Here is a 15,373-nt window from a genome sequence, read left to right on the forward strand (position 1 = left end):
AGTACGATAAAGACATTACTAGGTGTTCATACTAAACACTTAATATTTAGTGTAAATTTAGCTACTTAAGCAGACCCTGCACCATCGCGGGACATGCGTTAAGACGTAGAGGGTAAATTTAGCTACTTACCCTCTAGTTATTGAAACATATTTACTCAGCAGTCTGGAAATTTCCACGAAACAAAGCCTAAAAAAAATGAATTATTACTGAAAAGTTTTCTCCATTTGGTCTGAAGCAATTTTCAGTTTTGTCACCATTCTTGGCAAATCCCCTCTATCAAGTGTAACATTTCAGCACACATGAGGTTAAAAGATTAATTGATTTCAGACAGATTGGATCCCCAAGTTAGCAAAAATGCTCCATGCATCATTCTTCTCTCTCTAATTGCTCTGGTTCCTCATAACGGTTCAAGCTTTAATGTGTCTCCTCGCTGCTTGATCTCTTTCCAGGCCCGTGTTGCCGTCGGGTGACAAATTACATCTAAATGATCTGTGTGCTGTCGTGAAACATTCAGCTGAACGTATTGCACTTTCAACCACTGCAGTCCCAACCAAACAGTTTGAGCATTGTGTTTATCAGTGTTACTACAACGAGGGGTTCTGTAATCTCTGTCTTCTGCTCTCTGATCAATTATGCTGAAATTAAAAAAAAAAAGAAAAGAAAAGAAAGGGGGGGAAACTATTTTATTTATAAATATACAAAATATATAATATAAATATAAATTTTTTTATCATTTTTAATCCTTTATAATGAAACAATCTGAATGTATATGTTTATCTATATGCAGAATTTAAAGCATATCCTACATTTTATTAAATATCACATTGTTTGCTTCATAAACACCAAAAATCATTTGATATTATCAAAGCATCAAATAGCACAAATCTATCATTTCAGCTGGGAGAAGCGCTGAGATCATGTGAGTGGCCTAGTGATGTCCTGTATGGTTTGGGCATCATTTAGAGCTGGCTGGATGGACTGCTTAAACGCTTGTCCTGATGGGATAAGAGGAACCCTCTCGCACCACTCCATCAGATTAGAGCAGAGAGCCATCTCATCCTCTGTACCAGCAAATACATCTTCCTCAAGCACTGTTATTGCTCTTCTCGTTTTCCAGCCCCACTCTAGCCTGCCTCTTTGCGGGCTGCCGCTGCTGCACGTTATCTAATGGCAAGAAATGGCATTTCATTAGCTTGTTATCCGACCCAGGGCTCAAATGCATACTCAATAGCATTAGGCGTAATTTCTCATAAGGACACATTATCGATCCCTGGTGCTACCCCACCTCCTACCTGGACCAGAGGCGAAAGAGACTGTCAGCACTCTCAGGCCCCTCCTCATCCATGCCATGAAGAATTAAAGGCAAATTAAATTTGACAGCTGGAAATGCCATGGCAATCTATATGCAAAGTTCGAAAGAAGAAGTAAAAGGAAAAAGGAGGTTCTTTCAGGAGAAAAAAACGACACTGAAGATTTCCTTTCCACATGTTTGTCTATTTTTTTTTTAATTCCTCCTCTCCTATCTTTCAGTTCTATCCTTGTCTCCCCCTTCTCCTGTTGAATATTATGCTGCATCCATGACAGAATCTCTTTGATGTATAAATAATCAAGCGAAATTATGTGCACCATGAATATAGCCTCCGTGCTCCGCCGTTCACATTATACATAGTCATTCTTACCTAAGAGGGTCAGATAGCGTGACAAATCCCTAATTACCGCCTCGCAATGGAAGCAGGATCTATGTGTGCATAAATCAAGGCTCCCGTCCCCCACGCGGTGGCCGCCTGATATAAATGGCACTTCACACCAGCTTGTTCCTCGCTCACTGAACTCTGTAATTCGATAACACTTTTGATAGTACATTTGGAATCTTAATCTTTTTAATATATAATCAAAACCTTACCCCCTCCACCAGTTATTTTTACCGAGTATCCTTTGCTTTCTTGTCTTTTCGTCGTTAGGATTCTGTACCTGGCTGTAATAAAGATTAGAGCTGATTATTGATATGCCGCCGGTAACCGCCGCTGTTTCCTCTGTTCCAATGGCCCCAGGTAAATGTGAAAGGTCATTTAATATTTTCCAGGCCCCCAATTATAATCCACTCTAATGGGTTCCGGTTTGTAATTATTCAAGGATAAAGCCCGTGCCTTTTGTTTGGTCTTGGACAGCACCCATTGTGTTGTTTGACATGCCTAATCTCTCGCTAAAGTCTCCTCAGCATGGATGAGTGATGGTAATTACTGTTGACTCGGAGGATGAGCAGGCTGATAGCAGGAGGAAAAGAGAGACGCTAGAGAACTAACTTCTCGAGTGCAGGGGGGCCGCCAAATTAGCATCAAATGTGCATCTTTGGTCGACAGGTGTCTCTCTTGGTTTTCATCCAGCTGTTTTATTCTCTAGTCGATGGCCTGCTTTGTGAGTTGACATGCTGGCATGTACATGAACAATCGGCGTGGTCGAAGGTGGATTCATGAGGTTAGGCTCGGTTCTTGCAGGAGACGTGCGACGCACAGAAGGCCGCAGATGTTGTCTTGCCCTTGCTATTACTTTCGGTAATTAATGTCCCTTCATTTCTGTGAAGAGCATGGCTAATTATGGTAGTGTAAACAATCTTCATTTGCCTCTAGGTAGTGCGGGGAAAGTCTTGCCGTTAGTGGTTCAGGGCTGCCCTCTAGTGAGCACAAAGCGTCATGTGCTCCTGTAGCGGCTACGTCTTCAGAACCGTCACCAGCGACAAAAGATCCTTCTCTCTGTTCTTTCTCTCTGAGCAGTGGTGGCTCAGTGCTTATGGTTCTGTACCAATCAGAAGCCTCTGAACAACACCAAACTGCCACTACCGAGCCCTTGAGCAAGGCCCTTAACCCGCTCTGCCCCAGGGGTGCAGTATCATCACTGACCCTGCGCTCTGACCTCAGCTTCCTAACAAGCTGGGAAGAATAGGAATTCATTCTACTGTACTTGTATAGATAAGGAATAAAACAGGACAGGGTATTCTGTTACGGGAAAATACTCATCAAAGCAGTGGTGTGACGCAGCCTGACACGAAGCCGAGTTACCTGAAGTTGCTTTTTTTTTTTCCTGTAACAGCAGGCTTTCTAGTGTTTTGTCTTTCTTATTTCCATAATTACTACTTTTTAAATTATTTATGAACAACACATCGCGCTTTAGCCATTTATGGTTAGATTTAATGATGTGTAGGTCTCTGTTATTTCCTGTTATCACTTGCTATTTGACAAGCATGAAGACAATTGTCATTTCCTCACCAGCCTTTCTTTTTTTCTTTCTTTTCTAATGAATAGTAATAATAATGATAATAATAATAATAACAATAACATACATTGTCATGTTACCCAGGAGTCCTCTGTCTTGAAGGCTTTTCTGTTATAGAATTCTTACTTATTAGTTAAGTGCTAACATGGCTGACTCCTTCCATAACCAGATAAAAAAAATAAAAGTCTCCTTAAAAGAAAGCTTCATCAAATTAACACCTGTGCTATTTTAAATAACAATAATATATTTGTTATTAAACTTGTAGATTTTCTACCAATCAGAATAGAGAATTTGACAACAAAGTGTCTTTTTTTTTTTCATGTTTTCTGTTTTCCCTCATCTCTTGCAGTTGACCTTCTCCAATGCCAAGCTGCTCCTCATGTCCAGCCATCAGGAGGACATTAACGATTGGTACCGCAGTCTTTGCCTGGCTATCGGGTATGCGCTCGCTTCGTCCATATTTTTCCACTGTTGTAAAACTTAATTGTGTAGCTCAGAGCTCCTCTCTCGCGCTCTCTCTCTCTCTCTCTCTCTCTCTCTCTCTCTCTCTCTCTCTCTCTCTCTCTGTCCCCTCCTCCAGAGCTCTAACCTATAGTCAAGGCAAGTCACGGCTAGTTTAGCATCAACCTTGTCTTCTTTCAAAGGACGTGGGGGCACAAAGAGGTTAGCATCAGGGCGAGCTCCTCACAGGGGAAAAGACCCGACTCTCATGGCTAGGCTAATTAGTTTATAGGCCTGTCAGAGTGATGGCGGAGCACAGAGGCCTCACAGTGAGGAGCCTTCTCGCCGCTGGCCCTGTGCCCAAAGCACCAGCTCAAGGGAGTGTAATTAGCCACCGAGCTGGACAGGTTGTGGTGGCCGAGGTCAGAGGCGAGCCGCAGGAGGAGGAAAAGGTGTGTTTGTTTGTGAGGAATAGAAAGATAAAGCAAATGACCTGTTGAGATGTAGTCAAGTGAGCGATTTTTTTTTTATTTCTCTGCTGCTTAAAAGAAAAAAGAACTAGTTGTTAAAATTCAACCTGCAATTAAGAAAACCTATTCAGCCAAAACTTTTTAAAGGATTGTATATTTGAATCTTAAATTGGACGGATGTGTCCACTGCATTAATAGACAACAGAAACACAGACCTCTGTTCCCAGAGAAACCGATGACCAATAATCGCATAAAAATAATAATAAACCCCTGCGTTTATGACTCAACACCTGCAAACTTGTACACTTCATACTCCCTTCACATCACAAGTCTTTAGGGCAATAGAAATGGGCAAGCGTGTGCTCGAATGCAGCAGATACACAAGCTGCGTTTTTTTTTTTCTCCTCTATACCTTTTGTACATCTGGTGGATTATAGACGATATTCAGTAGAGGGAAGTTCACAGCCAAAACATCTCCGTCTGCCAAGTTTCCATGTTAACTGGTAAACCTATTTTGGGACACACATTTCCCTCTGTGCAGCAGCATGAAGATGTTAAACACACAAGCATCTTCTGTTAGATTTTCTTTCAAACTTTACTCCATCGTTGTATTTGTTGTCATCGTCAATCGCATATCATGATCTTCCAAATTAAAAGTTAAATCTATTACAGCTCTCACAGTGGGCTCAAGGAAGTGTAGCTATGGTTATTGTACAGGTTGAAGCCACAACACACCGTATTTCACGTTAGATTTATTTATCGAGGTTTAGAGTTATTAGCCTGAATGATCCGCAACTTATATTGAATTGGTTAACGTGGTTAAATCTCTTTAACAAAAACTAGCAGGGCTAGGCTGAATAATCTAGTATTTAATGACAATTTCGATTTAAAAAATATTATGAGACAGGAAAATTGAAGAATAATAATATTTGAATCGTTGTCTTAAGTAAAATAGAGATTTTCGCAGTGCATCCCAAAACAATTGAGTCTGCTACTAACCATAATAGTGGAATGATAGACTCAATTAGTTACCTTATTGTGCAATTTGAGACACAGAACTATTATTTATTTGCAAACATAATGATTTATAATTTTCTGTGGAAATTAAAAGCAAGTATAAAGCCATCCTATGAGTCTTCAGAGCACTGCCTGATGATTTTTGCAGTGATGAGGATTCTGTCAAAAGCAATGTCTTTTATGACACTGCAATTAAAAGCATGGAGCACTTATTCAATTCAGTTTTATTTATTATGGTACATTATCACAAAGCAGCTTTACAGATATCCGGATAGAGACATGGATTTATCTGTACTGATATTGGGCAGGTTTTATACAAATGCAGGTTTAATGCAAATAAGCAACATGGACTTATTTTCCTCTACAGGACTTTGCATGACTTTGTTATATTGCAAACCATACACTTAATACAGGCAATACTTTTTGTCTCTGGCATTTGGCGTATTCTGTTCTTCCTTTCTTATGTCCTTAATTTATGTCATACACTGCTGTAGGATTCACAGAGCAAGAATTTCATTGTATGGTGTAACACTGTTTCCTGTACATATGACAATAAACTCTTGAATATTTTATTGAGCACATAGAGCAAAAACACGGTATTGATGAGAGAGCATTCGGGACAGGGCTAGAGTGGTTCTATCAGAGGTTTTTTGTCTCCACAAGCTCTTAAGTGTGAAGCAAATCTTGAAAAAAAAAATTTATTTATTTAGTGTGATTTGTTTAATTATTTATTTATTTATTTATTGCCTTCCCATTCTTGCATTTGTACCTAAAACTGCTGATGTCTCTGGTCTGTGTCACACTGCTGCCTGTTGGCTTATAAAATTCAAATCCCTGTGATTTATTAGTAATGCATTTATAATGTTTTCTTTCCATGTGCAGATTTCTGCTATTAAAATCAGGATCATGTTTCGCTTTTTTGGTCATGCTCGAGAAATTTCAGCTTTCTAGCAATAGTAGATATTCATGTCACTGACTGTTTTATAATCTTTGATTTCAGTGAAATACAATCGTGGATAATTGTTTTTGTAGTTGTTTTTGTGCATTCTTGCTAAGAGTAGCTGAAATAAAGTGCTTAAAGATTTGGCATTAGATGAAAAATTCACTCTAATATAAACACACAGACACTTCTACCTTGTCTGGGGTTCAGTACCGTGGGAGATTGGGGTGACTGTAAGAGAAAGCTGAGGAGATCTCACAGGACACCTTAGGGTCAATTAGTGCTGCACATTCCTTCATACACACACACACACACACACACACACACACACACGTGTTCCACAAATATTTTCTGCGTGTTTGCAAACATGTAACCAAAGAACACGTGTGTATCATTTTGATGCTATATACCAGCTTAAATTGTCTGCACTCTGTGTGTGTCTCCTAACAGAAAGCTAAAAACCAAGAGCACAGTAGTGCACAGGAGAGAGGAGCTTCTCCGACCGCCGCTCCGTGCAGCCACACACAGCCAGCAGAGCGCACCGGCCTCGTCCCAAACTCACAGCAGGAAGAGGGCTATGGTCAGAGACTCACACCATCACACTCGCTTGAATGCTAAGAAAAGTAAACTGAAGGGGTGAATTATTCAGCCGATCCTCTGTTACTCTCCATAGAGAATTTGTGTGTGTGTCTGTGTGTGTGTGTTTGTACATGCGTGTGGTGTTTGTGCAGGCGAGTGAACAGGGGACTGAGAGCAGCTCGAACAACTACAGACCACCAGCTGGAGAGAGTGCAGGCAGCGCATCCAAAAAGATAAAACTCTCCGAGGCTCCTTCTGGAAGGTACACAGACACATCCCTCCAAAGAATGATACTAGCCTTTGGAGATACAGTTATATAATATATATATATATATATATATATATATATATATATATATATATATATATATATATATATATAAATATATATATATATATATATATATATATATATATACATAAGATTTATAAATTGTTAGTAAGAGTGTATAATTGAAAAACAAAAAAAAAACAAATACACATTGACACCTAGAGAGAGCACAGAACCCAGAATACCAGCAAAAAAATAGTGGAACAAAAATAAGTCAATCCTGAAACAAATGGAAAGCATTAGAAATGGATTTGGAAAAGATTATTTTGTTATGAATTGATTTTAATTGTGTTTATACGATATATGCAATGATTTTTGTATAGGAGAAGTAGATGGGAGTGTGTTAGATATGTGTTTTTTGTCATGTATTTTTTCAAAAGTGCTGCTTTTAAAAATAATTTTTTTAAGCTTACTAGCTTTCAAGCAAAAAATAAATCTATTAGATTTCAGTATTGGCTGATACTCAAGGTTATCAGGATAGAAAGGGTTCTATCCACATTAACATGAACACTTTCACATGAGGATTTCTCCTGCTCCAAAAGGTGCCAGCTGCAGAACCTTCACAATTATTTAAGCCATTCATGTTTTGTCTCCAACACACACTGGGTCAGAGGTCAAACTTTTCATAGCCAAGGACTCTTTCCGTTTAGTGTGAGAATATTACACGCACACACACATACACACACACACACACACACACACACTAGGGGTGGACAATATCTCTCACACACACACACACCCAAAATCCTGTAACAATATTTAAAGATATTTCTATTAGACACTTATTAGAAAAACTCACTCAATGCTAATATAATTTTGTGGACATCAAATAAAAGTATTTAGTCCAAAATAATAATAATTATAATATTAAATAGCATTTTGTGTTATTAAATTTAAATAAGGATTAAAATTAAAAATAATTAAACATAAAATTAGCTATGTTCATATTTGTTATAATAATAATAAAATAATAATTATGTATATTTTAATAGTAATAATAATAAGAAGAAGAAGAAGAAGAAGTATATTTTATCATAGTATCAGTATGATTATATTGACATGATTTCAGCACAAATATATTTTAGAAATATATTTGGCAAATTATTTATATATATTTTTTAAATTATGCAAATATTGTGTCAATAAACAATATTTATTTGTTTATAGTTATTTTGGTTCTTGAATTTTTCAAACCAGATACATGGCATTAAAGTGTAGATGCAAAAGTTTTTGTATTATAAAATATAGACCTGTAAATAGTGTTCATATGTTTTAATATTCTTACTATTTTTTTTTTTATTGTTTTGTAGGTTAGTGTTGAAAAAGTACTAAAGAAAATATTTTTATTTTTTTAAGAAACTACTTGTAATTTTAATCCATATCAATTCAGTACTGAGTTCAGTATTAGACCAGTATAAGCCTCAAATGCTGAATTGTTCTCAGATCAGACTGGATGACTTCAATCTTGAATCATGATTTTATGCAAACTCGAGCCGCTTCCTTAAGATCATTATTTTCCATCTTGGGCTCATCATTCGCTGAAATAAAGCGAAGGTCAAAAGACCATGACTCAGGGCTCTGATATTTAGTATCATCTCAAAAATTAAGGATCAGTGCATGCCTAGAAATAATTCTATGAAGCACTTGTGATTTAAGAGCTTCTATCTTCGGTGAGTGCTTGGTGAAAGTGAGTCACTCTTATTATTTCAGCATAGTAGAATGATTGTTTTATTTGCAGGGATTTCTGTTGTGTTTCTGAAAGTGTAATCAGATGTGCACCTTTCACAAACAGGTCCCAGGAATCGTCCGGCTCGAGCTGCGTCATTCTGTGAGCCGATGCCGATGCTGAGAAAAACTGGTGCTATTGCTGGGAGGCTGATATATCCACATATTAGATTAGTATCATTTTTATTGAAGGAATGAGTTCATATTTGAGTTCAAGCATTTTAAGAGTGATTTTCTCTGAAATGTTTTATGTCTTATTTTTGCTTCTAAATGCCAAAGAACAAAAACGCAGTGTTTATGTACGAATGAGTTTTATTTGTCTTTTGTTTTGCGTTCATCAGGCATAACACTGTCGACTGAACACTTTTATAACGTATCATATCTCTTTACTCTGTATCATTAAGGCTACTAATAACCAACACTCCTACAGTTATTTATAACACCATAACATATCATCCTGTATTCTTATTATTGGGGAGGAAAGATGAAGTGCAATATTAAAGTGAGTGCATGAAGGGATTTTACTACTGATTGTGTATGGATCAGTTTTACTGATTGCGAATCATGGGAAATTATATTAACATAGTATGTAATCATCAGTGATCTGCATCCACAAGCAACTGAACTGATTTTCACTGTGTGCTGTATTACTGTAATGTGCGTAATGTCTTGTCTTTATAATACTCCCTCTTTACCCGGTGCATTAATGTTACTGAAAGCTGTTACACCAAACAACAGTTGAATCATTTCTAAATAAATCGGTCAAGTCACTGTGACTCTTAATGTGATTACAGATTAAAATTGCAAACTTATAATTGGAGGCTGTGGAAGATTTCTGGCTTTAGGCTCATTTTATGAGGAAGGTTTGATCAGTTAGTCAGACCTGGTCCAACATTGAGCTAAATACATTTGAACTGGTCACAGAGAAGGTTCTGGATATTAATATTTTATTATTTATATTGCGATCATTTACATTGCTTTATTAAACCTGCAAACCTGAGCATGTTGGGAGAACTTCTTGGTGCATTGTTGGTGCATTAGATATCCAAAAGCGCCCTCTTGTGGTCAATGTAATTATCCAACTATGTACACAGTGCAGAACTATTTAATGGCAAGGTACAAATCTTGGTTTAGACTTTCTTTCTTTCATTATAAACTAACTGGCCATTTATCAGTAACCAATAAAATACTACTTGAGGAAAAGAAAAAAGTGAGAGGTTCTTTGTTTAACTATATAAATTATTAATTATTCGTTCATTCATCTTCAGGAACTGCTTTATCTTAGTCATGTTCGTGGAGGATCCGGGGCCTAGCCTGGGAAAGGTGGTTGTATTTTTATTTCCTTTTTCTTTAAATGTTGTTTGTTGTCAGAAATGAATATATTCAGACCATACTGCAAGTTTTTCAAGATTTCTGGTGACAAAGCACTGTATATGTGTCAATTATTGTCCTTTTTTTAAATGAATGAGGAATCAATTGAATTTGACCACTGTAACCACTTCTAAGCATGGAAATCATTCAGCTTCACTAAGTGCTTTTTCCTGGTCAAGTTCTCTATGAAACACTGGGTACAAGGAGGTGTTCCAGCAGTGTAGTACATGTTCAAACAGTCACTGGAAGAACAGGAATTGAACACATAACCTTCTGATCAGTAGCCCAACATCTTAACCTCTAAGCTACCACTGGTTGTGTACATATCCAGATGTGGATCCAGCACTAAACTGTGCACTGAAAAATACCATAACAAATCTGATCAGTGTAACTTATAAGAAATGGGCCAGATGAATGCTATAAAGGTATGCAGGGCCAAATCCACTAAAGGGCTGCAAAAATAAATGTGTATGTGACTTTTTGATGAGGGAGGTGAAACACTGGTATACTCTGACTGCAAAATTACTGGACCTCGATCGCACAGAACCTGGAGGAAGTCTACACAGACACGGGCATGTGAATGACCCTTCACACAGACAGACACCAGAGATTAGGATCGAGCTGACCACTGATCATGGTGCTGTGAGGCAACACCAAATATCTTGGAAAAATAGCATGTAGTTCATGGCTACAATAGAGAGTAGACAGAGGCCTACAGAAGATCTGAGACTGTAAATACTTAGAAAAGAGAGGGGAGTGGCGCCCTTGGTTCCAGTGAAAGGAACTCTTAATGCTTCAGCATACCAAGACATTTTGGACAATTTCATGCTCCCAAAATTGTAGGAATTAGAGTGGAGACTGAGCCATTCCAAAACTGGGACGTCTGCCCTTACATGCATATGAATGTAATATGGAGTTGGCCCGCCCTTTGCAGCTATAACAGCTTCAGCTCTGCTGGACGAGAAGGTCTGGCTCACAGTCTCCACTCTAATTCATTCCACGGGTGTTCTTTCAGGTTGAGATCAGGACTCTGTACAGGTCAGTCAAGTTCCTCCACACGAAACTCGCTCATCCATGTCTTTATGGACCTTGCTTTGTGCACTGGTGTACAGTCATGTTGGAACAGGAAGGGGCCATCCCCAAACTGTTCCCACAAAGTTGTATTTTATATATATATATATATATATATATATATATATATATATATATATATAAAGTCTGTTACTGGAGAATGTTCATGATTCATGCTTTCAGCTTTGTTTGCAATTTTTTGTGTATCTACTTTGTTATATCCTTATCAGTCCATCATCCCTGTCAGACATGCTCATTTGTATTAGCATAAGGTTTGTATTACATCCTTCAACTGTTCTCTCTGTTTACAGACGTTTGTGGCAAACATACTAACCCTAGCCAACTAAGAAAAAAATGTTAGCTTCCTTTAGCCGTCATCAGTCTGTAGGAACTTGAGGATATCCGCATTGGAGCGTCTGTGGTTTAACGTTTTGGAAAAGGCATTTTGATGAGGCATTGAAAAATACCATCTATGATCAGGCAGAAAGTGGCTTTGTGGTGCTAGAGATAGCCACAAGGTGGCAGTGCTGCTTTGTTGGATGTGTAAAGCCAGTGTTTCTTTGTCTGATATTAATACTGTATACGATTCTACAGTCTTTATCTTAATTTATCTCACCTACACGTTTGAGTAAATTGGTTCAGTTACCTCAATGTTTTGTTGTATAACCAAGTTGACTTTTGCCTGTGCACCTTTAATTAACCAGATGCTTAAAAGAATGTATCTCCCCTCCCTATATATTCTGTCTCTCTGTCATTTGGAGTTAAAGCATCATTCATAAATGATAGAGGTCACCATGCTTGGTTTGTTCATTACCTCTTGTGATAGTCCGCGGCATGTTTCTTTATTCTCACAAGTTTGACAAATATTTCTGTCTAGTGGGGTTCCACAAGGCTCAGTCTTAGAGCCTATACTTTTCCCCCCTCATAAATGCTACCTCCCTCTATATACAATAATTACTTTCTTTCTTTGTTCTCTCAAGTTTGAAAACATTTCTCTCTAGTTCTCTAGTGAGGTTCCACATAGTCTTAGAGCCTATACCACCCCCCCACCCCACCCCCATATATGCTACCTCTCAATAAACAATAAACAGCTTAATAAACAATGTGCAAAGCACTTTATACCACAGATCCTGAGTAACTTCCTTATATGTTCAAACAAGACAGAAGTAGTTCCATCAGGTGTCACAATGAAGGACCGTGGCGTGATTATTGACAATATATACAAATTAATTGAAGTTTACTGATACTGTTTGCCACTAACTGTGCTCTCTAGGCAACATAGCCATGTAACCAGCCAGATATTTTACTGTTGTAAAGTAAATTAGGCTCATGTCTGTCTGTCACATGTAAACACAAGTCCGAGTTCAGGATTCTAGTCTTGATCTCTAGTGTTAGATTTATTGCAATATTAGGGGGAACCTGTTCAAATATACCATAACTCTGATTCCTATTGTCTAAGGTGTTTTTAATCTGTATATTGTTAGGCTTGGATTATGTGAAGCATCTGCAATACAGGTCCCTCTGAATGTATTGTGAATCATCTTCAATCATTCTCTAAAAAATTCAATAACGCTGTGGTATAAAGTTGTTATATCCACAGTACAAAAAAGAAAAACAGTAGAGATAAAGGACTTTTCTACAGAAGTGATTTTCTGGGTAATGTTTGTTTGTGTTACTCAGCAGGAGTACAGTAAATCGCAATTTGTGCATCTCAAACTGATGAGTTGTCTTGGATAATCGGAAGAAAAAGAAATTGGCCAGATAACACCACGCTTGGCTCTCTGCACTGCAACACGTTGCTGCAGAGATTAAATAAACCGGTCTAGAAATAGCCGAGGCAACACAAAGTGTCACCCTGCAGCCTGATACTTCTGTGTGTGGTTGTGTATGGACAAAATGACAGAAGTTACATAAGAGTAATAGTTCAGTGAAAGTGATTATGGAGAAAAACACATCATTAAAGCTCACTTAATCTAGTTCTAATGTAAACAGTGTGCTGATTTATATTTGTACTGAAAAGAGATTAAATAATAATGTGCAGAACAACATGATTTACTTCACCAGGTGCAAATATTAGTAGATGGTGCCAGATATCTTTACACTGATTTGTTGCTTGGATTATTGAATGATTAAATGAAATTTACATCATATTCCATTATAATCATCAGCAAAAAATAAATAAAAAAATACAGTGTCTGAAGATGACCTCTTTTGTCCTGCAGAACGTCCAGAGGAAATGTTCAGCACCATAGTTGTGTAAGCTCTGGCACAATACAAAAGAAGCTCAGGTTAGAAACCAAACTCGCCTTGGCTCATGAACAATCTTTGAGCTACGTGAACTATTCTCTCATTATGTCCTGTTCTTTTCTCGCTGAAAAAAATGATGACATGGAGATAAATGGATGTTTTTGAGTCAAATGGCGGACATTGCGATTGGTCTTAAAGGGTAACTCCTAATTAATCAGCTTATAAGTGAGTTATCGGGAATGATCAGAAACTGTATATCTTCATTTTATTACTTTTTCCAATGGGACCTAAGTAAAGGGAGGGTTTTGCTTTTATAATTGGAATGAGGACAGATTCAGATCTTGCCTCTGCATAACAAGGAGCAGAGTTTTCCTGAAGTGTTTCACTGTCTAAACACATAATCTAAATGTGTAACCTGGATGTATTATGAACAACCTTTTGCTGCTAGATATCTAAATTGTTTTACTTTTATTCAAATCTAAATAGCAGTTTATGTCCCCCAAGTGACATGTACTACAAAATATATTGTTATATTAAAAGTGCATGAAGAATGCATTCTCTTCATTGTCTTTTCCCTGCTCACACATTATTTACACAATTCTCTATCTCTATCACACCACACACGTTGTTCCTGAGAAAGCAGAGATCCTGCTCTCCAGACCTGCCTGATCCATCCTTCTGGCTGGAGTCTGGTCACTTCAAGGCTGTTCACTGCTGCTGAGGATGACTCCACATGGACAGACTGGAGATACATGGGATTGCTGTGGATGGTTCCGCTTAGAAAACATGCACATGACTTTGGACTGCTGTTGCCATGAACAGTTGCATCATAAATTTTTATGGTTTGTTTACTTGTGCCACGACAATGAGGATATACAGTACTTGGGAAAGATGTTATTAAAAGCCATTAATGACTCATAAATGATTTGTTCTTGCTCTCCTCTCTTCTTTTATCCTTTATTATAATCTCAAAGTACCATGGAGATTATATTCTTATTTATTCATTTTGATCAACTATGAGTTATGTGTCTAGCTTATGAGCTATGCAAACCCTCACTCGACACGGTTCTGAGCCGTTGCCGGTCTGACCTGTTGTGTTACTATTTCTGATAGAAAGCGTCAGATCCTTATCATGCAGGAAATCTTCCTACTTCTCTGGAAGTGTTTTAGGAGGGGATTTTGCACGTTAAAAATATTCCCTATATAATAAGATCCAGTCAGAGGTAATAAACATCTGCGGCCACTTTGGCGCCTAGATTTGTCTTCCACCACCATGGACACGATCCAAATCCTGATAACTTTCCTCATGTTGGAGGAAATATTGTGATCCGCAAAGACTTCTAAAGACAACATCTTCCCTTCTGTCTCATGCAGGAGCAATGTGGTTGTGATGCTGTTGAGTGTATCCTGATTGTTTGCTTTTATGCATGCACACAATGCAGTCTACTCCAAAAATACTGGCACCCTTCAAACAATGTTAAAACAGTTCATAACACGACCTACATGGGATTCTGTCTTTGCATTGTATAAAGGTTACAGTTAGAAAAGTAACTGGCACACTTTTTTTCTAAATGTCACTTCAATATCCATCTAATGCTCATTATTTTGTTTTGAATTCGGTTCCCCATGATAGCATGAAAATGGTTGATGGATCACCCCCCCACCGTGGAGTGTCCTACTTGCCTTCCTTCATGTTGGAGCTTGTGGTGACGTAGGTCATTGCTCCGAGCCCCTGCTGCTTCCAGGCATGAGGGAGCAGATCAAACAGTGGAGTCAGGGCTGAGGCTCACATCAGTGACAGAGTGACGGTACGACACTTCACTCGGCTGCCCTCTAAGTCTGGTGATGTCTGTGTGCACAGTTGACATTTAAGCGACCTCATTTTAAACAACTAGGATCTTCAGATCACT

At 38.0% G+C, this 15,373-nt stretch overlaps 1 protein-coding gene across 3 annotated transcripts in view; it reads left to right on the plus strand.

Moving 5' to 3' along the window:
• The window catches only part of arhgef39 (Rho guanine nucleotide exchange factor (GEF) 39), a 55,643-nt gene extending 45,665 nt beyond the window's left edge, over positions 1-9,978 (plus strand). For all 3 annotated transcript variants that reach the window (XM_058417607.1, XM_058417606.1, XM_058417608.1), the window contains exons 9-12: positions 3,621-3,709; positions 6,590-6,719; positions 6,871-6,980; positions 8,842-9,978. In XM_058417607.1, coding sequence (XP_058273590.1) covers positions 3,621-3,709; positions 6,590-6,719; positions 6,871-6,980; positions 8,842-8,881 — 369 coding nt within the window. In that variant the 3' untranslated portion in view covers positions 8,882-9,978. The remainder of the gene's footprint in view (positions 1-3,620; positions 3,710-6,589; positions 6,720-6,870; positions 6,981-8,841) is intronic.
• The last annotated feature ends 5,395 nt before the right edge of the window (positions 9,979-15,373 follow it).

Source organism: Hemibagrus wyckioides, linkage group LG19 (assembly GCF_019097595.1).
Source record: "Hemibagrus wyckioides isolate EC202008001 linkage group LG19, SWU_Hwy_1.0, whole genome shotgun sequence".
Lineage (NCBI taxonomy): Eukaryota > Metazoa > Chordata > Actinopteri > Siluriformes > Bagridae > Hemibagrus > Hemibagrus wyckioides.